At 39.1% G+C, this 27,210-nt stretch overlaps 1 protein-coding gene across 2 annotated transcripts in view; it reads right to left on the reverse strand.

Annotated features, from left to right (window-relative positions):
• LOC136857100 (leukocyte receptor cluster member 8 homolog) overlaps window positions 1-27,210 on the reverse strand; it is a 297,050-nt gene that overhangs the window by 173,802 nt on the left and 96,038 nt on the right. For both annotated transcript variants that reach the window (XM_067135497.2, XM_067135498.2), the window contains one exon: window positions 18,312-18,774. In XM_067135497.2, coding sequence (XP_066991598.1) covers window positions 18,312-18,774 — 463 coding nt within the window. The remainder of the gene's footprint in view (window positions 1-18,311; window positions 18,775-27,210) is intronic.

Here is a 27,210-nt window from a genome sequence, read left to right on the forward strand (position 1 = left end):
AATGACAAAAACAATAAAGATATAGGAGTTGAAAATTTTTGGGAGGAACTTGATTACATATTATCGAAGATCCCTGATGAGCATATAAAAATCTTACTTGGAGATTTCAATGCTAAAATAGGCAGAGAAAAGAAGTACAGTTGTAGGAAAATGGCCAGCTCATAAATTAATGAACAAAAATGGCCAAAGATTAATTGAACTTGGCGCAGATCATGGACTCGTTTTGGAAACCACCAGATTCATAAGGCGACCACATAAACTTATGACATGGAAATGCCCTAACGTAAAATTGGGAGAGTTTCAGATTGATCATGTTGCCATGGATAAAGCTTATCATAAATTTATAATGTCGGAGTCCTCCATGGGGTAGACATTGACTTATCAATATCTCAAAAATAAAAATCACGTTAACACCAAAAAGGAAACACAAACGCAATCATCTCAAAGCAAGGAGAAATTATGATCCCAGTTACTTAATAATAAAATATATTTAGAGAGATCCAAAACACCTTTAAATGACAAATTAGAGACGATGATCAACAAACTTAAAACCATAGTTGAAGAAATCGCTAAAAGGCGAAAGAAACATGCGTGGTGGAACGGGGAATATGACAAAGCAATTCAAGCAAGGCACAAGGCATGGTTAAATAATCAACAGAGGAAAACAGAAAAATCTCGAGAAGAACTCATTAATGCCAGAAGACAAACAGCTAAAGAAATTAGGACAATTAAAATAAATTATCAAAAGGAAATGCTTAGCACTATAGAGGAAACATTCAATCAGCACAAAACAAGAGACTATTACAAATCATTCAAGCAATATCAATCTAAATTTACCCCTCCCACACTTATGTTAGGAAATAAAAATGCAAAAATGGCACACAATAATTAGGATAATGCCACGGGTGGCCCAGATTGGTTGCGCAGTAGATGTTAGTTTTCCCTCGTCCTCCTCGTGACGTCATCACAGGAGATCCGTGACTGTGTAGCATACAACCGCACGTGTATCTCATTTCGTTGTTTATAGCTGTCTGTCTTATAAAGAAAGGATTTCCACGTAATAACTATACATAATTTCTTTCCGTATATTGCTGTTGGTTTAGATAGTGGCCTACTGTATTTTGCGTAGTGCGTGTGTCATAGTTCGTTTCTGTGAGATCTCTGTTAAGTTGCTGTATTTCGTGCAGTGAGGTGCACTTATTTTCTTTTCGTTAGTTGCATGAACAGTGTGATAGTAGCTGGAGTGAAATTTCCGTGTTCACAGTAGCATTGCGACAGAAAACCGTGCCGTTAATGATTCACCGCAATCTACAGCGATGCCGGATTGTTCAGCAGAGGGATTTTGGTACATCGCCTACCGCGAAAGAAAATATGACAAGTCAATGGGAAGTCCCACTGGGGAAATGCTTTCCATTTCTTCTGGTACAGCCCCTGTGGGAATGGATAGAAGTGTTATCTCAGGGAGGTCAACTCGTTCCATCGAAAGAATGGTAAACCAAATAAAGGTATTTGAGTTAATTGTCAGGGACACTCAGGGACGTGCTGAACTGTGACGCATACCTAATATTAAACGCAAAGTGTGTTAAATAATTAGCAGTAAATTTCCCACTGTACCACCAGAAATAGTAAAAATGTATGTTAGAACGAGAACATTTATACGCATATGACAAATGACCATTTGGGCAAGAACTGAAAAATCCATAGCAGTTCATCGGCGAAAGGCACGACAGTGGATTTCATCTTCAAAAGCAACCACTTCATGACAGCTGATCTCACAGGACTGTGTTCTAAGTGTTTTTCCTGTTCTTTCTTATTGTTTAATTAAAAAAAGGACTATTTATGCGGAGCCTCCGTGGCTCAGACAGCAGCAGGTCAGCTTCTCACTATTGGATATCGTAGTTCAAATCCCAGTCACTCCATGTGAGATTTGTGCTGGACAAAGCGAGGCGGGACACGTTTTTTTTCGGGTACTCTGCTTTTCCCTGTCGTCTTTCATTCCAGCAACACTCTCCATTATCATTTCATAGCATTTATGAGTAATTTTTTTTTTTGCTAGGGGCTTTACGTTGCACCGACACAGATAGGTCTTATGGCGACGATGGGATGGGAAAGGCCTAGGAGTTGGAAGGAAGCGGCCGTGGCCTTAATTAAGGTACAGCCCCAGCATTTGCCTGGTGTGAAAATGGGAAACCACGGAAAACCATCTTCAGGGCTGCCGATAGTGGGATTCGAACCTACTATCTCCCGGATGCAAGCTCACAGCCGCGCACCTCTACGCGCACGGCCAACTCGCCCGGTTTTATGAGTAATTAATGGGAGTGGCGACCCCATTGTAATAGTTGCCTATATATGGTTCATTCATTACATCCCTCTCCTGGTCAAAGACTGGAAAACAGGTTGTAGGTTTTCCAAGACTATCTATGCATGGTTTCGACTATGAACTTACTTCTGCTGCTGTTATAATATCTGTTAAGCTTTAAACTTGATAACTGCGGAAGTGAGTCAGTATATCGAACGTTAACATACGGTAGTTCCATCACAGAAGTTCTGCTGTAAAGATTTAATATTATAAACATTTCATATCTCTAAATATTTATGTTTACAGATTTGAGAGCGCGTAACCTACCTCAAACTAAATAGAGGAACTTGGAAATGTTAATAAATTTCAAGCGTTGGTCAGAGTTCCGTCACGTTACATTTACTCCTTATTCGTATTTGAAATAATGAAAACTTACTATGCGGTACTCTCTTTCAATCTTATAACAGCAGTAATCTTTATGTCTGGTCTGCAATTAGTTCTGAGAAACTGTAATGTTTGCTGGTATTATGAGATTCCACTGATATGCACGCTCTGGGCTCGGCTGCTTTGCTCCTACTGTGACGTCATTTCGTTAACCAATAGCAGCTCGTCTCGCGTTGGGCCCAAACTTTAGTAGTGTTGAAGAACCTTGGGATAATGCTAACATCCTTGCAGAATACTTTAAAGAATTACTTAATTGTGAGGATCCTGTGGAACATTTAGAATTTGACCCTAACCCAAAAAATAAAACTCCATTACAAAAGATTATACCACCAGTTTACAATGAAGTGAAAACAGCAATTAATGCACTTAAAAACTACAAAGCAGCAGGAGAGAATAAAATAGTAGCAGAAATATGGAAGAATGCTAATGATCAGACTATTCAAAACCTACATAAATGCATCATTGATATTTGGAACACGGAGAAGCTTCCCGAGGAATGGAATACAGCGATAATCCACCCGCTGCATAAGGAAGGTGATCCGTTCCAAATCAAATAATTATCGGGGGATTTCCTTGCTTGATATTACATACAAGATTTTATCCAAGATTATATACACAAGAATCCAAGAACAACTCGACCAAGAACTTGGAGAATATCAGGGAGGATTTCGACCAGGTAGAAGCTGTCCAGATCAAATCATTAGTTTAAAATGGATAATGAAGCACCAAAGAGTTCAAAGTATGGGTCTAGTCATCACGTTTGTAGATTTAAAGAAAGCATACAACAGTATTCATCGTGAATCATTATTAAAAAGCCTTAAAGAATTTGGCTTACACCAAAAACTTGTTAACCTCAGTAGTATGACTTTTAAAAATATGAAGGCAAAAGTTAAATTTAGAGGTGAATTATCAGAATCATTCACTATAAGAACTGGACTTCGACAAGGAGACGGACTTTCACCATTGTTATTTAATTGTATATTGGAGAAGGTTATGCGTGAATGGAACAAGAAATGCCAACCAACTATCAAGATCGGTAGAAATGTTAAACCCATCTGCCTTGCTTTTGCAGACGATTTAGCATTACTTGCAAATACAATAGAAGAGGCTAAATTTCAAAATGAACAACTAGAAATTATAGCTAAAAAAATGGGATTACAAATTTCATTTGAAAAAACAGAAATGATGCCAACTTTTAAAGTTGATTTACCAGTTATTCAACTGAACAGTAATAAACAGATTAAAATTGTTCAGAAATTCAAATATCTTGGGGAAATAATAACATGGAACACAAATGAAAAAGAAGCAGTAGAACACAGAACAACTAAATTTTAACAAGTACAAACTCACCTGGCTAACCTATTAAAAAAAAATCTCTTTCGATAAACGCTAAGTTGAAACACTATAATTCCATAGTTAAACCAGAGGCAATGTATGTTAGTGAAACTTTATTCAAATTAAATGTAAAATCTACAACAGACAAATTACAGAAAACTGAGAAGAATTCTCAGAAAACTGAGAAGAATTCTCAGAACAATTATTAATATAAAACACCAAGTTGATGGAAAGTGGAGATTGTTGCCTAACAACATTGTCTATCGTGAATGTGAATCAATAATATCTACAATGCGTAAAAGAAGAATTTCCTTTTTCTGTCACATATCAAGATTACCAGACACCAGGATATTGAAACAACTATTTGATTACCTTTTTAAGAATAAAATCAATAATAATTGGTTCAAAGAAGTTCAGGATGATTTGGAAGAATTGGGTATAACTCAGCAACAAATCAAAGACAGAAAAGAGAAAAGAATTTTGAAGAACAAAAGCATAAGTCTCAAACTAAAAACAGTTGAACGGAAACAATATACTATATCGGACACACAAGAGGCTTCCAGGTCGGAGAGGATAAGAAAGTTCTGGGAGAAGAAAAAGAAGAAATTAACTCAAATGTATTGATTTCAGTGCTCCAATGTGGGCGTAAAATATGTAAATAATAAATAAATAATAAATGACTAAAGACAGCCTGAACTTGACTCACATAATTCATACAATTTTATGCCAAATTTTGCAGATTTTAGAGGTATATATTGCCTAAAAGACAACCTACCTACCATAAGATTAGTGACTTGCTAACTGCGATGTTCTGTTCTCGTAAGTTCAAAGTCTGGAACTTATTTTTTAGGAAGGACATAATCAAATAAATTCTGAGAAGTTTGGATGGTCCCTGATATGAATAAACTGCCTAGTTGTTGAAATGCATATAATTATGAATTGATTCAAATCTATCCATTGAAATAACAGACCCAAAAATTGGCATAGACAGAAGAGCTTTTAGAAAAATAGCTTTGTAGCAAAGGCTTTTGTATTATACCCATTAGCATATAAAGAGCAATCACAATGTGTATATCTTCCTTCGTGACAGGTTTCCAATCCCGCATTCTGGAACGAAGTGGTAATAAGCCCCTCGATCGGATTCTTTGCTCAACATATAAATTTGTTTCATGAACTACTATTTCCACTAACTCGTCCGTAAAGAACATCTTAAAAACCCTTCACACCATCACATTCCCCAACTGCTTCATTCTGAGGTCCTGAGTTTCCTATAAACTGTTCTATTTGACCCAAGTAATTAGACATGTTTTCCCATCGAAATGTATTAGCCTTAACATGCACACTGACATTCTGTGCACTGCCACTTGTATCTGATACCGAACCGAGGACTTTGCGTACAGCAATGTCATCCACATCACCCAAATCACCATCTGAATCCAACAAACTTTCATCAGAACCACTCAACTGTTCTAAAACATCCTCTACTTCCACACTTGCTTGTAGAAGCCATCTCCACTCATGAAAGACGGAATTCAAGTCAGCGTGTTATAAGGAAAAAGGACAGAAAAACAGTCTCAAGAGAGCCCTGAATTGATAAAATTTATGATTCCCCAGGCTCTTCCCTGATAGGAAATGAAGGTATAATGAGAGAAGTGTGCATAGTAGTCACAAAATAGCAGACAAAAACAGTGCTTGTCTCTGGTGAAAGACAAACATTCCTTGAAATATCTCTCCAATTTCAGTGACAAAATACTATCAACATAAGGATCAAGATACAGTGAAACCTTGATAGTGCGTTCCTCGACACGTTTTCCCGCTTAGCACATCGTAAATTCAAAGTCCCGATTCTATTCGTATTAAATCCATATAAAAATACCTCGCTTATCACGTCACAAGTTTTCACTCTTACTGCTTAGTACAATCACATTTTTCCTTGCCCTGATAATGTTATCTGTCATCCCTTGTGGAAGGAACATGATTTCCAACTATGGGTAAGAGCCCTCGCCGCAGTTGCGTGATAACGAGAAAAGGCCTTGAACTCTTGAACTTCAAAGGATAAACTACAACTTCGGGGAGCAAGCCATTAGCCTCAGAAATGCTCAGAGTTGCTTGCCGGTTAGCAGGGAAACTGCAGAACAACACAATGAGCCTGTTTGTGGTTGTATTTCGCATTCCATTCAGAAGTTAGAAATGTATTTCGCGTTTAGTTATACAGTGAAGGGTAGCAAATATTTGTCACGCAATAACCTATGCAAACATACATAATCATTATAGACCATTATGCCTTTCGGCGTTCAGTCTCCAAGCCTCAGTGAATTTGCTAAATGTCGCCACAATCTTCTATTTGCAACTAGTGCTGTGGCCCCAGTTCTATACCTCTTATCTTTAAATCATTAGAAACTGAGTCTAACCATCATCGTCTTGGTCTCCCTCTACTCCTCTTAACTTCCATGGCAGAGTCCATTATTCTCCTAGGTAACCTATCCTCCTCCATTCGTCTCATATGACCTCACCACTGAAGCCAGTTTATATGTACAGCTTCATCAATCAAGTTCATTCCTAACTTAGCCTTTATCTCCTAATTCCGAGTACCCTCCTGCCATTGCTCCCACCTGTTTGTACCAGCAATCATTCTCGCTACTTTCATGTCTGTTACATCTAACTTACGAATAAGATTTCCTGAGTCAACCCAGCTTTCACTCCCGTAAAGCAAAGTTTGTCTGAAAACAGACCAATGTAAAGATAGTTTTGTCCGGGAGCTGACTTCTTTCTTACAGAACACTGTTGTTCGCAACTGCGAGGTAACTGCATTAGCTTTACTACACCTTGATTCCATCTCACTATATTACCATCCTGGGAGTACATACAACCTAAATACTTGAAATTTTCTACCTGTTCCAGCTTTGTATCACCAATCTGACATTCAATTCTGTTGAATTTCTTACCTACTGACATCAATTTAGTCTTCGAGAAGCTAATTTTCATACCATACCCATTGCATTTATTTTCAAGTTCCAAGATATTAGACTCCAGGCTTTCGGCACAATCTGCCATTAAGACCAAGTCGTCAGCATAGGCCAGACTGCTTACTACATTTCCACCTAAATTAATCCCTCCCTGCCATTTTATACCTTTCAGCAGATGATCCATGTAAACTACGAACAGCAAAGGTGAAAGATTACAGCCTTGCCTAAACCCTGTAAGTACCCTGAACCAAGAACTCATTCTACCATCAATTCTCATTGCAGCCCTTTTATCAACATAAATGCCTTTGACTGATTTCAATAATCTACCCTTAATTCCATAGTCCCCCAGCATGGCAAACATCTCTTCCCTGGGTACCCTGTTATATGCTTTCTGTAGATCTACAAAACAAACACAACTGTCTATTCCACTCGTAACATTTTTCAATTACCTGGCGCATACTGAAAATCTGATCCTGACAGCCCCTCTATAGTCTGAAACCACACTGGTTTTCATCCAACTTCCTCTCAACAACTGATCGCACCCACCCTTCCAAGATGCCAGTGAATACTTCGATAATTGTTGCAATCCTTCCCGTTCCCTTGCTTAGAGATAGATGCAATTACTGCTTTTGTCCAATCTGAAGGTACCTTACCAACACTCCACGCTAATTTTACTACTCTATGAAGCCATTTCATCCCTGCCTTCTCACTATAATTCACCATTTCAGGTCTAATTTCATCTATTCATGCTGCTTTATGACAGTTGAGTTTATTTACCATTCTTTCCACTTCCTCAAGCGTAATTTCACCAACATCATTTTCTTCCTCCCCATGAACTTGGTTGTTCATGACACCAGCATGAAAATTTCCTTTTACGCTGAGAAGATTTTCGAAGTATTCCCTCCATGTGTCCAGCGATTCCCTGGGATCTGTTATGAGTTCACCTGAATTACTCAAAACACTGTTCATTTCCTTTTTCCCTCATTTCTTAACATTCTTTATTGCTGCCCAGAAAGGTTTCCCTGCTGCTTGACCTAGCCTTTCCAGGTTATTACCAAAATCTTCCCATGATTCTTTTTGGATTCAACAATTATTTGTTTCACTCTGTTTCTTTCATTTACGTACAATTCCCTGTCTGCATCGGCCCTTGTTTGGAGCCATTTCTGATAAGCCTTTTTTACGTTTACAAGCTGCTCTCACTTCATCATTCCACCAAAATAATAGCTTTTTACCATCTTTACACAGTCGTTCCTAGGCATTCCCTTGCTGTTTCTACTACAGCATCCCTGTATGCCACCCATTCTCTTCCTATATCCAGAACCTGTTTACTGTCTACTGTTCGAAACTTCTCACTAATCATATCCATGTACTTCTGTCTAATTTCCTCGTCCTGGATATTTTCTACTCTTACTCGTTTGCAGACAAATTTCACTTTTTCTACCCTAGGCCTAGAGATACTTAGTTAACTACAGATCAGATAGTGGTCTGTATCATTGAAAAATCCCCGGAAAACTTGTACATTCCTAACAGATTTCCTGAATTCGAAGTCGGTTAAGATATGGTCTATTATGGATCTGGTACCCCTGGCCTCCCATGTGTAGCGGTGAATAGCCTTATGCTTGAAGAATGTATTTGTAACTGTTAAACCCATACTAGCACAGAAGCCCAGCAAATGCTTCCCATTCCCATTACCTTTCATATCTTCCCCACATTTACCAATTACCCTTTCGTATCCATCAAGTTCTATTTCCAACTCTCGCATGGAAATCGCCCATTAGCACTATTATATCCTTGCTGTTGACCCTGACTACGATGTCACTCAATGCTTCATAAAACTTGTCAACTTCATCCTCATCTGCACCCTCACATGTTGAATACACTGAGGCAATTCTCGTCTTAATTCCTCCAATTGCCAAATCTACCCACATCATTTGCTCATTTACTGTACGTGCCTAACAGAAACTATGTTGCGTGCAATGGTATTCCTGATAAACAGCCCTAACCTATACTCTGCCCTTCCCTTTCTGGCACCTGTCAAGTACACTTTAAAATCTCCTATCTCTTCCTCATTATCTCCCCTTACCCGAATATCACTTACTCCTAGTACATCCAGATGCATCGTCTTAGCTGATTGTCAGTTCTGCTTTCTATCTCCATAAGCCCCATTAACACTAAGAGCCCAGATGTTTCAAGATGGCGTCCCTACCCTGTGCCGGCATAATTTAAACTCTCAGGGGAAAAAAAAAAATCACTGTTCTGTCATTTTTCGCATTATAAATTAACAAATTTATATACGTATTGTACAAAGAATGGGATATCCCACGAAATCAAATAAAAAATGCTTGCCTTCAGCACTGGAAAGTAACTTGGGCTACAATATTGGTCCATTCTGAAGCACTTGAATTTCTAATTCACTAGAAAAGTTTGATAGTTTTTAGTCACTGAATAACAGAATTACACATTATTATTCCCAATACTTAGCTTTGGTATGGTAACACTCAAAACCTTCTCCCATGCAAAGACCTACGTCACATTTACGACAATATATGGTTGTCATTTTCTTCACAGCATGACCGGTGTTATCTTTGGACACGTCATAGCAAACCTTGCACGTACGCTGCGTGTGTCCTTCGCGCCTACTGCAGGTATTCTGTCTGGAAAATGATCTCTACCTACTAGCCTTCCCGCAGTTGATGCTTGTGATTCTTCAGTAATTTTGGCCCCAGCACTACTCACCAAATCATTCGTTAAACAATTCACAAAATTTTGAAAGGGGAAGTTTTTGTGAAGAAGCCTTACGGTACAGTATATAGGCATTCACTATGGCAAGATCAAACAGATGGAAGAATAATTTTTTCCACCACTTGATCGATTTCCTTGTGAATGCATAATATGCCAACAATTGGTCGGACTTATCAACACCAATATTGAATTTGTTATAGTCTACTACTACTACTACTACTACTACTACTGATGGTTTGGATTTCTTGTGGCTCCCTCTTGCTGCAGGTACTTCAGTCATGTCATGTGCATTGCTCAGCATATACACGTCTCGAACATCTCACCACTTTATTGCTAGATGGTGTTCTTTCTGCACGGACATTTTCACCCTTTTCCAGTTTTTTTGCGAACTCTGATTTTGGCATTCCTTCCGATTTGGCATCACTGTCTACAGTCCCACAGATGGTCATAATTATACAGTATAAATCGACTACTTCAGAGATGATTCCAGACTGTTGCCACACTATACTTTCATTCTAAATCTGTGAAGTCATATAATCTATCACTTGAACACACGCACATAAATTTGAGCTTATCTAACCAGAGCGCGCGAGGAGTACGTATATCAGCAATTACGTAAGATCTAACTGAGCGCACTTGGCTACGATACATCGTCCGTAAGTTGCACTACCAATCACTATTGATCGACAACACCACCTAACGATAGTAAAGGAAATCGACAACACGTCAAAGCAAAAACTAATTCGATAATGTGTATAGCTTTCAAGTGGCTGATTTTCAAAGATCATGGTAGAAGTATTACTAAAAGGGGCACTCAGGCGCACGCCGCGTGGTAGTACTATTACTACCGGCAGGCACATTGTGTTAATATTGATAGCTCCCCATCAAATTTCAGTTTGTTCGCCAAGTTGTTTCCAAGCAGTTCCTCGCCTGTCAAATGAGAGTGAGACTCCATTACTCCCATAGGTCCAAGACTTGCTTAAAATGTTCTGAGCTCGGAAAATTCATGAAGCAGGATACTACCCTACTTGCACATAGTCCAAGTGAGGATCTCTCCTCTAACGGGTTAGGGATCATGGTGGATTGTATAGTCCTAGCCGCCTGAGCACAAGGAGGGCCACGACTCAAAATATGTCGGAGATGCCCACTCCCATTCCATAGCAACAGGTATCCCGACTCAGAACCACTTACTAGGCCACTCAGCCATTGCCCATGGTTCAGAAACTAGGACGTGACTACAGTAACCCACACCATGAACCTATGTCTGGAACATAATCGTTTCAAGTTGACCAGTGTGGTGAAATTTGTCTTGCAATAGCCTAATTATGTATATAAAAGAAGTAGTGAAATTCCTTACTAATGAAAACAAAATTACCGTAAATTCTCAAGTGATTACCGCACTTTTTTGACGAAAAATACAGACAAAACTTTGGATGCGTAAATTATTGAAGGAATTCAGATATTAAAAATATATTTACAATTCATTTACATTTAAAAGATACATAAAATATACACTAAATTGGATCAACTCATTTGCGGTTAATTGTCATTTGGCGTAAAATTCTGGCGCGAGATTTTTTCTGAAATGTCAAATAGGGTACATTAGATAAATTGGACACGTGGGTCTCATATACCGACACTGGAAAATATTCTCCGTTACGAGCTGACAAGACGATCTGAAGTGAAATAAATGTGTACTAATAAAAGTACAATTCATGTAAGTACATAACATGCTGGCAAAAAAAAAGTCCAACACGAGAAGGGCTTGGCATCAAAGAGGGACCCCTGTTATTTTTGTCCAAATCGTTCGTATCCAATCTTGTACAAGTGACGTGCCCATCCACCTTTGTTTTGGATAGGAACATAATTCCTCACGAAAATTTTACTTTAGTCATTGGTTTGCAAGCTTTCTGCCATCACCTGATACAGCAAGCATTCCCAAAGACAATAGCATTGCATTACAGGGTTTCTTTTTCGCTTCCGGTAGCGTGTACGATAACACTCGATATCCCTTTCTTATCGATTGTTCGACTTTGTGGTATACAGAAAATGATTGGCGTCTGACCAGTGGCTCCTATTTGGGACAGCAAATATTCCTTCACCTTACGCTTCTCTATCACAAAGGGATGAAAATCAATTACTTTTTTTTGAAATTATTCGTCATTTTGTGACAATGGTGTTCTTTGTCGAAGAGAAAGACCATTTAAAATTCATCATCAAGCCTTGGTTAACCTTCAAATCTGAGACACTGATTCCATGAGCAGCAGCTATTTCTCGTCCTATAAAATACAGCAATTTGTGAGAAACGTTGCGTAGTGAAATCACAGATCATCCCCTGCTTTTGGAAACTTGCCGCTTTTTGGTCTGTGATGTGCTTTGATAGACTTGTTGGTCACTTGACTTGCACTTCTCTGTTACTGCAGTAGCGCACATTGCATTCGGAGACTGAACACTTGCAGCCCACTCCCCTATTCCCGTATGTTTTGTCATAACTGATCACTGCAAGTTTATATGATGCACTATTAGTCAGTTACTTGCTCACTATGGACTAACAAACAATTTTGAGATCAGGGAAAGCACAACATGCCCCGTACCCGAAACACTCTTAAAATAGGTTTGTTCCAGATTGGAAAAGAGGGTCACTAATCACCTCTGCGCTGATTCTCTCACTGAACTAGTGGTATTTCCTACTGGCTGATAACAGCATGTTGCCCGGTATTAGGAATGCTTTGTTTAGCAATAGGAAGGCTGCTACCTGAGTAGGCCAAGTTAACATCCATATTTCGAAACCCATCGTCCACTTTGGACCCCAAAATATTGGGGTGAGTAAATTACCGTATTTCACGGCATAATCGTCGCCACCGCGTAATCGTCGCATCCTTTATTTTCAATACAAAAATCTGACTTTAAACCTTTAATTACATAATAGTCGCACCTCCAAATTTTGTTCACTAATCTGGTTAAAAGGTAAATGGAACTGCAACGTAAGTTGCACATGAATGTGCAATTTAAATACGGGTATGGTTTATGGGCAATTTGGCAACACAGTCACGTTTGCGACATGTTGCACAACGTATAAATAAATAATACCGTAATACCGGTATATGTACGACACATGGCTTACCGGTAGACTATCGGCAGTTTGACGTGGTCGCGAGACAGTGTACTATTTATTCACCACCTACATATTATGAGTTCCCATTTGAAATACGTAAGGCTGTAAGTTATCGCTTATCGGCAACGTCGCCAGGAAATACCGGCTAGGTAGGTTGAATGGACCTCGAACCAGCCCTCAGATACAGGTAAAATTCCCTGACTCGGCCGTGAATTGAACCCGAGGCCTCCGTGTAAGAGGCAAGCACGCTACCCCTACACCATGGGGCCGGCTCCTGTGTTATTGCGCACGAAGTGAAATCCAAGACGATAACGCAGATTTCCACGGAATTATTCAGCCGAATTATTTACGATGTCTCACTTGTCATCGCTAGACTCTTATCTTACTACTATGTCATAAGTGTCCGGGCATGGGATGAAAACTTTTATCCAAGCAGTCAAGATAATTATTATCCAATACTATTAAAGTTTTATTTTATAAACTCGTCAGTAATGTAATGTAAAATCATGAGTAACTGGGAAGAAATATTAACCTAATTACCGTATGTTTAAAAGAAATTGAAAAAAATGAATGTTTGTTACTGACGTCTCGGAATACAGTCAACTATACAGTAGATCTACACCGCGCTAGCTAGAGCTCTGGTTTGCAAGCTTTGCGCAAGCGCAGTAGTGTGTCGCAACCAACGAGCTAAACTGATAAATTGTTGCATGCTTCCTTGCTGCCTAACAGTATTGGCTGCTCTGGAATGGACAGATCACAGATGCATTTATTTGTTTCAGATTTACGTGATTACTGTAGACATGTGTGCGTGAGAATTTAAGTTTTTAATTTGTGTTTTGGGTGTTTGCAGAAATAATTTGTTTTAATAGTGAACAATTACGGAAAGTCATTTATATCGCAAAACATTAAAGTGTGAAGCATTTATAGGCGATTATGGGTAAATATAGAAACTATTCTGCGGGCTTCAAGCTAAGCGTAATTGCCTTCGCTGAACAGCACGGGAACAGAGCTGCAGAAAGAAAATTTTCTGAGTGAAAAGTTGGTGCGTGACTGGCAGAAAGTAAAAAACAAGCTAAAAAGCACAAACCCTTCTAGACGCGCGTTTAGAGGTCTTAAAACAGGGAAGTTTCCTATAATTGACGAAGAAGTGTTTAGGTACGTCAGTGAAATACGTAACAATGGCTGCAGTGTATCATATGAAATGTTACAAATTAAGGGACAGGAGGTAGCGCGCAAACACAACATACCGGTAACTCAGTTTAAGGCGACTCGTGGGTAGATTAAGGGGTTCATGCGACGACACAATCTGTCAGTGCGAAGGAGAACAACACTAAGCCAAAAGTTGCCTGCTGATTACACGGACAAGATTGTAAATTTTCACCGATTTGTCATACGTTTGCGCAAGGAAACTTCGTACTTGCTTTCTCAAATCGGTAATGCCGATCAGACTCCAATCTTTTTTGATATGCCTCGCAACAGCACTATTGCGCTAAAAGGATCACGGAGTGTATTAATGAAAACCAGCAGTAGTGAGAAGTTGCGATGCACGGCAATGCTAGCCATTACAGCTGACGGGAGAAAGTTGCCGCCTTACATCATTTTCAAGAGGAAAACGATGCCTAAGAATATACAGTTTCCCCATGGAATTCATGTACGAGTGCAACCAAAGGGTTGGATGGACGTAGAACTCATGCTGGACTGGGTTAAAACTGTGGAATAGAAGACCTGGTGCACTACTAAAACAACCAGCTCTGCTTGTTTTAGATAGTTTCCGAGGTCACCTCGTGAACGAAGTGAAGCAAATTCTCACTACAAATAAGACACGACAGATAGTCATTCCTGGTGGCCTAACATCTGCTTTGCAGCCACTAGACGTATGTGTTAATAAACCCTTTAAAGACCACTTACGTCGATTTTGCAACGAGTGGATGATGAGCGGCGATCAGCAATTGACGCCCACCGGAAATATCACGCGTCCACCCTTGGACTTGTTATGCTCGTGGGTGAAGAAGAGTTGGGATCTTATACCACCTGAACTAGTCTCCAAGAGCTTCAAAAGGACTGGGATTTCGAATGCACTAGACAGTTCCGAAGATGCCGCAGTGTGGCAGGGAGACGAAGAATCTGATACTGGTATTAACAGAGGCGAGGACGGCGCATCAGATAGCGAAACCTGCGATAGCGACACCGAAGATTTGGAATAAATTGCGTACCGGTAAGTCCGCATTTCACAACAAAGCGATAGTTTTTTGCAAGTGTATTTTAACTTTAATACTCAAATTAATGACAAATTAACTTAATACGTTCATTTTTATTTTCAGGTTGGAAAAACGTTCGCCGAATTGTTGCGAAAAATTATGAATATTGTTTTAGACTATTTTAATTATTTTGATGTATAAACGCGAGTATTACGTGCATCTTAAATTTGTATCAAATACAATTTAGTTATAAATACATTTTTTGAGTAATACAAATACTGGTATTAAATATTCATCGTATAATGGTCGCACCCTACAATTTTTTTTCGAAAATTTTGATATAAAAAGTGGGACGATTATGCCGTGAAATACGGTAAGTAAAAAAAACCCAAGCCAAACCAAACTCCATGGCACTACAGCCCTTCAAGGGCCTTGGCCTACCAAGCGACCGCTGCTCAGCCTGAAGGCCTGCATATTACGAGGTGTCATGTGGTCAGCACGACTAATCATCTCCGCCGTTATTCTTGGTTTTCTAGACTGGGGCCGCTATCTCATCGTCAGATAGCCCCTCAATTCTAATCACGTAGGCTGAGTGGACCGCGAACCAGCCCTCAGAACCACGTAAAAATCTGACCTGGCCAGGAATCAAACCCGGGGCCTCCGGGTAAGAGGCAGGCACGCTACCCTTGCACCACGAGGCCGGCGTAAATTACGCAAAGGCGTTAACTGAAAATCTACAACCTGTTTTCTAGTCACTGACCAGGTCAGGGATGTAATGAATGGATCATATATATAGTAATTGCCACGTAAGGAAATACCCCAGAAAGTAAATATCGCCGCCCGATGCTCTTCTTTTCTCTTTTTTGTAATGGCTGATCACTGCTGCCAACCTGCCTGGTTACATATTAAAATCATCAGACATAACCATAACAAACTAACCTCAATGTAAACACCGATAATGAATGTTTCCCTACCCTAGATGAAATAAATCAAGATAATTATGAATATCTCCTCAATGAGGAATTAAGGAAATAAACACACTTTCTCACTTAAATTATCTTTCTTTATTTTGATATACAGTAGGCGTACTATAACCACATTCTTGAAAAGAGGGGCGTGTTAAATGATGCAATTTATTTAATAAGTCTTTGCAGTGTGATTTTCGAAAGTTCCAGACATCCAATGACTTCCCTTTCTTTTGCGCGAATATTTCCTTCTCTCTTCAATACCGGTAACCAGTAAGGAGAGAGATTATTGGGCATATTTTCAGCCTGCAGGCTGGTTATATCTTCAAGCTTATCAGGAAACATATAGGAATACTAATGTGCCAAGCTCCGTGAACGGAATTTAGGTCAGCTTTCAAGTTCACAGCGGATTTGAAAATAATAATGTTATAAGTTCTACTGCCAAAATTTCGTCCCGCAAGAGTTATTTCATGTACCGGTAGATCTAGACATGAGACTGACGTATTTGAGCACTTTCATCATTTCACACAAACTATGTTATTAAATGCATTATCCGAACATGCCACAATCCTACTTACCTGGTATTAGCCAAATAGATTTACAGTCCCACAGAAAAAGAAATTATGCTTTAAATATTCTCGCAAATGTATCACTAGTGACTTCAACGGCGATGCGGTGGCAACACGCACTTCACGCTAGAGCAGTGATTGAACGCTGCCAACGTGCCAGATTAACGGTAAATGTAAGACGTCGTATCGGCAAGTAGGGTCCCTAAACTGTATGGTTACCGACACTGAAAAAGACCCAACAGCAAGAAAAGTAACTATAAATCAATATCTTAATATTACAGGGGAGAAAGGGTAAGGTTGCACCCTTAGGGTACGTCCTTACACGGAGAGGACTATAGGCTATTAGTAAGATGGGGTCGCCACTCCCAAAGTGATTTAATAATCACTGATAGATGCTATGAAATGAGAATGGAGAGTGTTGCTGGAATGAAAGATGACAGGGAAAACTGGAGTACCTGGAGAAAAACCTGTCCCGCCTCCGCTTTGTCCAGCACAAATCTCACATGTAATGACCGGGATTTGAACCACAGTATCCAGCAGTGAGAGGCTGTCGCGCTGCCGTGAGGGCCACGGAGGCTCCCAGAGGCGTCAATTATGCAAGAAAATACAGTAAAGTCAGTCAGCAAGTCGACTGGCATCCACATCTTCAAGTGCGCAGAATTGGTGTGAATGCTGAAACTCGCACTTTCCACTTTCAACTCGATCACTCGAATCCGTCTTGATCAAAGTTTTGTTAGATTCAAAATGGTGGCCAAAGTCATTCTGTTGCAGTCACACATGGTCGTGTATAACCTCCAATTCATTGTCTAAGTGTATGACCACAAAAATAATGTTCAATAACCAACTGGTCCAAAATAAAACGCTTCTACTAACATTTGTTTTAGAAAGAGTATGATCTGCAATAATACTTGCATATTTTTATGGGGCCCGTTCATATATTTTCATAATTGTTGCTTGGTGTGTTTAACACTTTACAGTGCAATATTATTTTACAAGCCGCAGCGGAATACGTTTACTTACTTGTTCTCTCATGTTTCTCACACCCTTTATTACTCTCTTCTCATACAGTTTTCACTGCACCTGCAGATATAAGACGTAAAATTCCATTATGTCTGAAAAAATCCCATCCACTGTTTCCATATACCTGTTGATAGTTTTTGTTCTTGTATTCAGTAGTACATTTTCTCGCTTAACACATCATTTTTCCTTGTCTCCTGCAGAAACGTCTTAATGAGGTTTTACTGTATATCGTTCGAAAGCTCAAAGCTTCTGCTTCAAGGAGAAATGAGTTAAAACACGAACAGCTTCGATCGTAACCTGCTAGATTACAGTAGAGTACACACGTGTACCGTGTGAGTAGTGCTCGTCACTCCACCACGTGCAATGTTCACTGCTTGGCACTCCATGCTTTCGTCATTCTTTGTTTAATAGTGTGTATCTTGATTACTTGTTTAATTTTTCTTTTTTACAAGTATGCTATAGTGTAATATTTATATTGAACTTGTGTGTTCGACAGCCTGAAAAGATTTTCCACACTGGAAAGTATGCGCCCTTCACAAAATAAGTAGTGTTTAAACACGTGCAAAATGTGTCACAAAGAAAGATATTCCAGAACATGCACGAGCAAATCATGGGCAATAACTAATATCTAAAGATTTGTTTACAATGCAATACTTACTTTAAACTGTTGGGCCAATCATTCTGTAAGGCAGCTGCAGCACTTCCATCTCCTTGAGTCTGAGCAGCATTACTGACAGCAGCCGATGCACGCTCTTCAAGGGTCTTAGGCTTCTCTGAAGCTCCATCAGCAGGCTTTGAAGGAGGTGGAGGATCCACTTTTTCATCAATAGGCATTGGCTCCCCCGGTAATGTGGGAGCTGGTTCTTGAGGTAGTGGCGGAAGAGGCGGGAAATGCGGACTTCCCTCCATAGGCGGAAGAGGAGGAGGATTCAAAAACAATGTATTATTGCTTGAGTTCATATTTCCAAAACTATTATTAAACTGATTGTTATTCATATTATTGTTCTTGTTCTTCTTGCGTTTCTTCTTGCCACCGCCACCACCACCAGCATTGTTGAATGGCTTGAAACCAAGGCCAGCTTTCTTGTTGTTGGGAAGATTGAATTTTATTGGACCATACGCTAAAACAGATAAAGACTATTAAGAATGAAATTATGAAATTGCAACATATCAACTAGTACATGTACAGATAATCCTCCAATAGACCCACAAGAGGTGCAAGGACATCAGATAGATCGATTGTAGAAATGAGAGAGGAAGTTAAGTTAGTTTAATACGCCAGGAAGAAGTGTGTTAGAGTAGAACCTCTATAACTCGAATTCGGTAGTACATTTTCTCACGTAACACGTTCTTTTTCCTTATCCTCTGCAGAAACGTCTTAATGAGGTTTTACTGTATATCGCTCGATACCTCAAAGCTTCCGCTTCAAGGAGAAACAAGTTAAAATTCCAGCCGAATTCCAGGAATGACAAATTCTTTGAAACATAGGTACAGTATTGCATGTTATTTAAATTACAGTAAAACCTTGTTAATTCAAAGTCGTTGGAACTCAAAATTCGGACTTCGAATTACGTGATTTTGAATTGACCGCCAATTCGCAATTCAGAACTACCAACCCTTGCCGCATTACAAAATATTCTAAGGCCCCTTACTGCATGCAGTTAACCTTGATTCACAATTTATACCATTCAAATGCCATGAAAAAAGAACCATTTCCAAAATGTATCCAAGAAGGTGCATTTACAGTATTCAAATAATGCACTTGGATATCTCACCGGAAAACATAACCTCACCCAACGAAAGAAAGAAAGAAAGAAAGAAAGAAAGAAAGAAAGAAAGAAAGAAAGAGAAAACAATAAGCAAGATCAAAGACGAGAATAAATCTGCTGGCTCCCATGTGCAAGTGCTTTATTCATTGGATTACTATATTGTATGCATTTTAGATGCCTTGTATTTACACCGAAAGTACCCGATGCCGTTAAAATCGAACTTTCCTATGACTATCCTTGTACGATTTCCCGCCATGGCACTTCTCTTGTACTTCAGAAATGTAAACACTTGCCATGTCACAAAGTATTCTAAGACCCATGAATACATGCAATTACCTAGATTCACAGTTTAAACCTTTCAAATACCATGGAAAAAAACTATTTCCGAAATGTATCCAACAAGGTGCATTTACAATGTTCAAATAATGCACTTGGATAAATCACTGACAAACATAACCTCACGCAACGAAAGAAAAAAACCCACACAATTCAAAGACGAGGATATATTATGCTGGTTCCCCTGTGCAAATGCATTATTTTTTGGATGTCTGTACTGTTTGCATTTTTAGATGCTTTGTACTGGAATGGAAAGTGTCCGATACCCTTAAAACATTGTGGCTTATCGAACTTTCTTGTTGTTAGGAAGATTGAATTTTATTGGACCATACGCTAAAACAGAGAGACTATTAAGAATGAAATTATGAAATTGCAACGTATCACCTATCCTTGCACGATTCCCTGGCTGGCACTTTCTCCTTTAAAACCATAAGACCGTTTGGGCTCGCATTAAAATAAGCAATGCAGTTTCATCGGCAATGACAATATTGTTCGGTGCCTACAAATTTATTATATGAGTCACGTTTTTCGTCAACTGTCAGCATCGCCAGTGTTGGCGGATTCTGTTTTTCCGCACACTGCCTGTTGCGTGATATTACGGCGTTCCTTAAAAGGTTGAATATGAAAGAACTCCGATTGCATTCAACTTGGCTATCATGAAGTGCACTGTAGACCCACCGAAGCGAGTGTAAGTGCGGAAAGCTATCCCTCCTCGTTCCGGAACACACGTTCTATTATGACACGGATAAATTTTGAGTTGAAATTACTCTGTAACATACTATTGTTTTAAAATCTAAAGGCAGTTTCAAATTAAAAGTCTGAATTTCGGTAATGGGTTTGACATTGTACTTCCAATTACGAATTACCCGTATTTCGAATTAAACAATTCAAATAACATGCAAAACTGTATCTCATGTTTCCGGGAAGGAGAGCTTCTTCGAATTAGGCGGGATTTTGAATTATCGAGGTTCTACTGTAATTCAAAATACGGGTAATTCACAATTCAGAGAACAGTATTTGTCCAATTAAAAAGATTCAGACTTTTATTTCGACGTTAACCTCTTTTAAAAAATTGTATTTGAGAGCGTAATTTACACTCAAAATTGTATTATGATAGAAATATGGAGGTGCAGCTTTCAGCAGTTTCACCTCTGTGTGTCTACAATGTGCTTCAGAGTTGCTAAGTTTAAGTGAAATCACAGCTTTCTCTCGTATTCTTGCAGTTACTCATTGTGTGTGTTTCAGTGTATATTTAGCACTTTGTGGTTATATTTTATTCATGGTGGATTTTAGTTTTTTGTTACAGTGTTTTAGTATAGGGTGCATGTTCGTTTTTGTGTTGCAAGATGGCTGTGTGTCCATGTACTTCCAAGAGACTGAGCAAGAATATGAAAATAAGGGAGGTCAACAAAGGACCAAAAACGAAAACAAATAGCTATACAGAAGTTGACATTCCTGTGTCCACATTTGTAAAAGAATTGTGAGAGCATAGAAGCTCAAGAAACACAGGTTGCAAACACTGCAAAGAGAATACGCATTCAAGGAGCTAAACACACTGATTTGTAAGTCTAATTCATTGAGTGGTTTTGGAATGTCCAAGCAAACAATATCCCCAGTGACAGCAGGTTCTTACGTGGAAAGCAAATGAATTGGTGCTAAAAATGGAACTGGAGTCTGTTCAAACAGTTGACCTCAGCTTTTTAAAGAACACCATAATATCACATGGCAGGCAGTCTATGGAGAAGCAGAATCTGTAAACACTGGCAATGGTGACACTTGGTGAGAAAGCGTGACTCATCACAATTCACATGCAATGAACAAAATTTTCAAAGCTGATGAATTGCATTGTTCTTTATTGCCGAGCCGAAACAGACTTACAGTTTCAAAGGGGAGAAGTGCTATAGTGGGAAATCCTCACTGTCCTCCTGTATTACAATTCGGATAGAATCGAGAGACTTCCTCCCCTCATCATAGGAAAGTTCGATAAGTCATGATGTGATATATAGAGCGTTCCAACCTTAAATTGCAGTACAGCAGTAATGGGATAATTCCGTCTCTTTCCTTCTCTCATGTTTTGCGGGTAGCGCTGTCCTACTCTAATGCAGCGGGTTTGCCAAATATCCGAAAATCAAAATGTTATCGGTTAAAATAGGTAAATATCGTGTTATGCACAGAATTTCAAGGCGCATTTGATGCTGTTAACAAAAAAAAGTAAACAAATAATTTAGTGTAAAAATGGTAATATAATGGAAAGTTTCGCCAAATGCAAAATCTTCATTGCATAGAACTTATCATGTCATAACTCCTATTTTATATTGGTAATTTTCCTAATTTTTTCACTGCTGGTAAAGAAACCTTTCAGCTCGATGTAGATAAGTTTATTTTTAAATTTAAATGATAACAAAATGCAGTATATGCATTTATTTTCAGTCATGTTAAGGGAATTTTATGTGCAGGCACGAAAGTCAGTCGCTGGCCAGCGTCTTTCCTATTGAATTTGCACGGGGGGGTCAAAGCGAGGCAAATGGTCTTCAGATATGGAAGTTATTTTTTAAAAAATCCCGAAGTTCTTATCTTGCTTAGTTCTTAATTTGTGACAGGAAGAATATCTCCTTGAATTTTGGTTTCGCGCGTGACTCGGCTGGCTGACTGAAGTACCGGTAATGATCTCCCAAACATGCGCTTTTAACATTTCCAGACAGTTGCATGCAGTGCAGTGCTCATTTCATCAGTATTATGTATAATAGTGATTAAATACATATCAGTGACATATGTACAATTCTTAAGGGAAAGTGTATTTCGTTTGTGTGGTTCGTGAGTTCGTGCTCGTGCGTGCGGATCTAATTTCGAAGAAAAAGTGCAGAAGGATCATGGCGTGGTTAAAGCAAAGCAAACGGTCTTCGGATATGGAAGTTATTTTTAAATCATACCTCAAGTCCTTACCTGGTTATCTCTTAATTTATGACAGGGAGAACGTCTCGTTTGTTTACGTTTCACAAGTGACTCGGCTGGCTGAGCTTTTAAATATACTGACAGCCATGTGCACTGGTGTTCGTTTAATATTATAAAATTGATTAAATAAAGATCCGAAGAGGCCGAGTGCAGGTCTTTCGAGTTGACACCGCACAGGCGACCTGCGCGCCTATAAGAATGTGGCCCTACCTGTGATGAATTCTAATCTGAAGACGGCACACACACCCAGCCCCCGAGCCATTGGAATTAACCAATGAAGTTTAAAATCCCCGACCCGGCCGGGAATCGAACCCAGGGCCCTCTGCACCAAAGGCCAGCATGCTAATCGTTTAAGCCATGGGGCCGGACAAGATCAATGATAAATGTATAGTTCTTGAGGACAAGTGGATTGTGTTTGTTGTGTTTGTGTAGTCTGTGTAGCTGTCAGTTCATGCTCGTGCGGGGAAAATTAAATATGATGAAATTGTGCAAAGTGGAGTGCGTCGGGTGGTTACACTCTCTTTTATTTGCTAACATACCACCGACATTGAACGTGGTTTTGAGTTGGGTAAATGGAGAAGATTCTTTGCCACGATTTTCCAAAACTACGTTGTATCGCTTCTTACATGGTATAGGCTTCCAATATTTAAGACGGGGTAATAAAGCAGCTTTCATTGAAACCGATGAAATTATTAATTGGAGGCACATATTTCAGGGAGATAAAACGTTTGAGGGCACAAAATAAATAAATAAATAAATAAATAAATAAATAAATAAATATTGGGCAGATAGTGACAAAAGAATGGAAGAATACGACAGTGAAAAATGCACGGCAGGCCGCCATTGAAAGGGTGAATTCGGGACTTAGGCCACCAAAAAGCCGAGGACCGTGATTTGCCTTAGTCCACCCGGGAAATGAACATGGTTTTGTTCCAAATGCTGAACTAACATTTTTGCCATAAAAACATAAGACAATTGGGCAAATTACGTGAACGAAGTAAAGAAAAATGAAAGATTTGTGGAAAACAGACGAAGTACAGGACGATGTCGACGATGAAAAGTTTTTAATACGACTTTCTTCATCGTCCGAATCATCCTCAAGTTCATCTCCCGAACCCGGTTGATCTAAAGTGGGAACATCAGGCCTTGCAGAAAGGATAGAAGGTGTACGTCCAATGTCTGAGAGCAACGCCAGTGATTAAGGTATGTTGTATTTATTTTACCATCCTACAAATATTAATTTATGAATGAATGAACTTAAAATTACAAAATTACAAACGAAAAATGTGGAACTGTGACACTCTGTTTGAGTCACACTCAAGCGTGATCTTCACGAGTCGATTTCGCAACAGCGCACTCCATCTACGCTGTACTGCAATTTAAGGTTGGAACGCTCTATAGATGTTGACTCCCATAGGGAACCTGGAATATTCAGCCCGAATGATTAAATTTATAATACCAATATAGTTAGTCGGTTATTGGACATTATAATTTTCCAGCCAACTCACTCCCGGTTGCCAGCGTTTTGCCCTAGTGTGCTAAGTTGGGCTCATCAGTTGGTAAATAGCACAGTCCCTAAGATGCATGGCTAGTGCATACCGTGGAGGCCACTGCGTAGGATACTTGGAGCCACCGGCAGTACCAATGCACTATGACAGACTTGTCTCATTTCCAAAAATTGATGCCTGCCTTGCCATCAGATGATATAGATGTTCATTCCCATGGGAACCTGAAATATTTATCCCGAATGAGCCCGACTTAGCACACCGGGGAGAAACTCTGGTAACCAGGAATAAGTTAGCTGGAAAATTTATAATGTCCAATAACAGACCAACTATATTGGTAATAATTCATTATGTTTCAAGGGCAACATGCACTTTCTGCGCAAATACCAGGAATATGAAAAATGCCTGGATGACAGGCAAACATTTTAAGGAGTGGCTGGTACGCCTCGCAAGCAAAATGGCATACCAAGAAGGAAAAATACTTTTAAGACCTATGAGCTGCGCGCAAACATAATTTTTTTTATACATCTCTTTCTGCAGGCCAACACTACGAGCTATTTGCAGCCCCTAGATCATGGTATCATTTCATCTCTGAAACATGCCTAAAGAAAGCGACTGGTGCGTTACTTTCTCTGTTAAGTTTCTAGAAATGTTCTGGTGGGAGAAATACTCTAGTGGAATGTGCTGGATGGTATGCAGGATGAGACAGTTGCCAGGGATGCATTCCTTTGCCAGCAAACATGAACTGCTTTGACACGTGTAGATTTTGTTCCTTAAATTCAGACAACAATGAAGATGAATGGGAGGAAATCCAGCAATAGTCTGATGTCTCTACACCTTTGTGGAACACATAGCCATCGACCCTGAGGAGACTACTTCAGAGGAGCGGAATTCTGCAATGTTGATCGGCTGTGATCACACGATGCCAGAGATCTCATGCTGAACAAGGTGAAGACGCAGGCACCAAATATTCCAAAGAAAAATTATGTACTTGCTGCTCTAGCCGTTGGTCTCTGATAAGTGCAATTGATGCTGATAAAGGCTATGGAATGCATAAAGCAGTTTCTTGATAGTGTTTACAAAAGATGAAGCAATCTCTCATCAAGCATAATGTGTGACTTTTTTTTTTTTTCAATTTGCTTTACGTCACACTAATGTGTGACCAAAACACTACAGGACCTTTTTTTAAAATATGTTGTACAAAGGTATTTGTTATTCAATATATGTCTGGATTTTTTGAAATTTGCTTGTTGCACCATGTTTTTTCAATTAGACAATGTCGTTGCGTCCTTAGTGCAACTGCTTTATACATTGGCATTGTGCATAGATTTCTCCCTCCTTGTCTTTGAATCTTGGTTTTACTTTCTTTCTTTCTTTCTTTCGTTCGTTCTTGGTGTTAGGTGATTTGCCAGAATATGGCTTAGTCTTCAGACAAATCAAAGCACATAATTTGAATAAATTCACCTTGTCTGATACATTTTGGAAACAATGTATTTTTCCATGGTGTTAGAAAGGTTTAAATTGTGAATCAAGGTGACTGCATGCTTTACTGGATCTTAGAACATTTTGTGACGTGGCAAGGGTTGGCGTTTCTGAAGCACAAATTGGTGACTTAATTCGCGTAAATGGAGGTCCGATTTTTCCGACCCAACAACATTGCATTTCGTGATGTGGGTTACTGTAGTCACGCCCTAGTTCATGAACTATGGGCAACAGGTAAGTGGCCTAGTAAGTGGTACTGTATCGGGATACCAGCTGCTATGGAATGGGAGCGGGCCTCTCGGACATATTCTCAGTATGGCCCTCCATGTGCTCAGGCGGCTGGGACTATACAACCCACCAATGGTCTCTAACCCATTGGGGGAGTGATCCTCACTGGGATGTGTAAGTAAGGGTAACATTCTAAATCACAGAATTTTCACCAAGCACGCTCAGAACGTTTTAAGCAAGCCTTGGACTTGTGGAATTAACGAAGTTCAACTACCATTTGACAGGCGAGGGACTCCTTGTAAACAGCACTGCCAGTGATGGAGCTTGCATTTATTATTATTATTATTATTATTATTATTATTATTATTGAACAATAATTTTTATATCATTTTCATCATTGTCTTGTAATTGCAATGCATATTTTATATGAGCAAAATAGGGTAAGTATAACAACATTTCAGAAAACTGTAGTTATTAGTAGACAGTCTGATTTTATTTTTATTTGCAAAACAGGGCATAATATAAACAATTTTAAAATCTCAAGTGCTAGTTGACATGAACATTGTTCATAACTAGATGCTCAATCAAGTACAAAGAAAAAAGAATAATGAAAATATATCTTATAAGTACAGACATATAATTTTTTAAACCCTTAAAAAATCCCCGGTCCAGAACCTTTGTTAGGGATAGTCAAGCCCAGACTGGAATGAGTTAAATATTTCTGGAACAAAAAGTTTTCAGTAACAGAAACCAGTCCTTCTACAACAGCACAGGAGTAAGATTTTGAAGACTTAACTACAACATAACGAAGATACTAATGTATACTTGCAATAACATATGAGCGGTTCACCAGCCCCTTGCAATTTAGTTGCATGCATCCTGCTATATTTACTATAATATACACTATAATTCTAAAATGCATCGGTCCCTCTCCCTAAACCAGGGTATTATAAAGAGGTGTGTGATTACGGGCTAAAAACCAGCAGAAATCCTGCGCGCCACTATTAATTCATTTAGAGTACCCTGAATGAACACAACTGAACTAAAAGTCTCTTAGTTTCCACCTTATTCAATACAATGTTGTTAGATGGTATTTACAACATATATTCTATTGCAATGTTTTACATTAAGGCTGATGATGGCCAGCCAAGGCCGAGACTGCTTCCTAGTTTAGAAAAGTAATTCAAAGATGGCATATTATAGTATTGAATAGGTGGACCATTACGACATTAGTTTAATTATTACTGTGATCACAATTCAATACGGATCAAAACCATGAAGTTTA

This window comes from Anabrus simplex, chromosome 1, assembly GCF_040414725.1.
Source record: "Anabrus simplex isolate iqAnaSimp1 chromosome 1, ASM4041472v1, whole genome shotgun sequence".
Classification (NCBI taxonomy): Eukaryota; Metazoa; Arthropoda; class Insecta; order Orthoptera; family Tettigoniidae; genus Anabrus; species Anabrus simplex.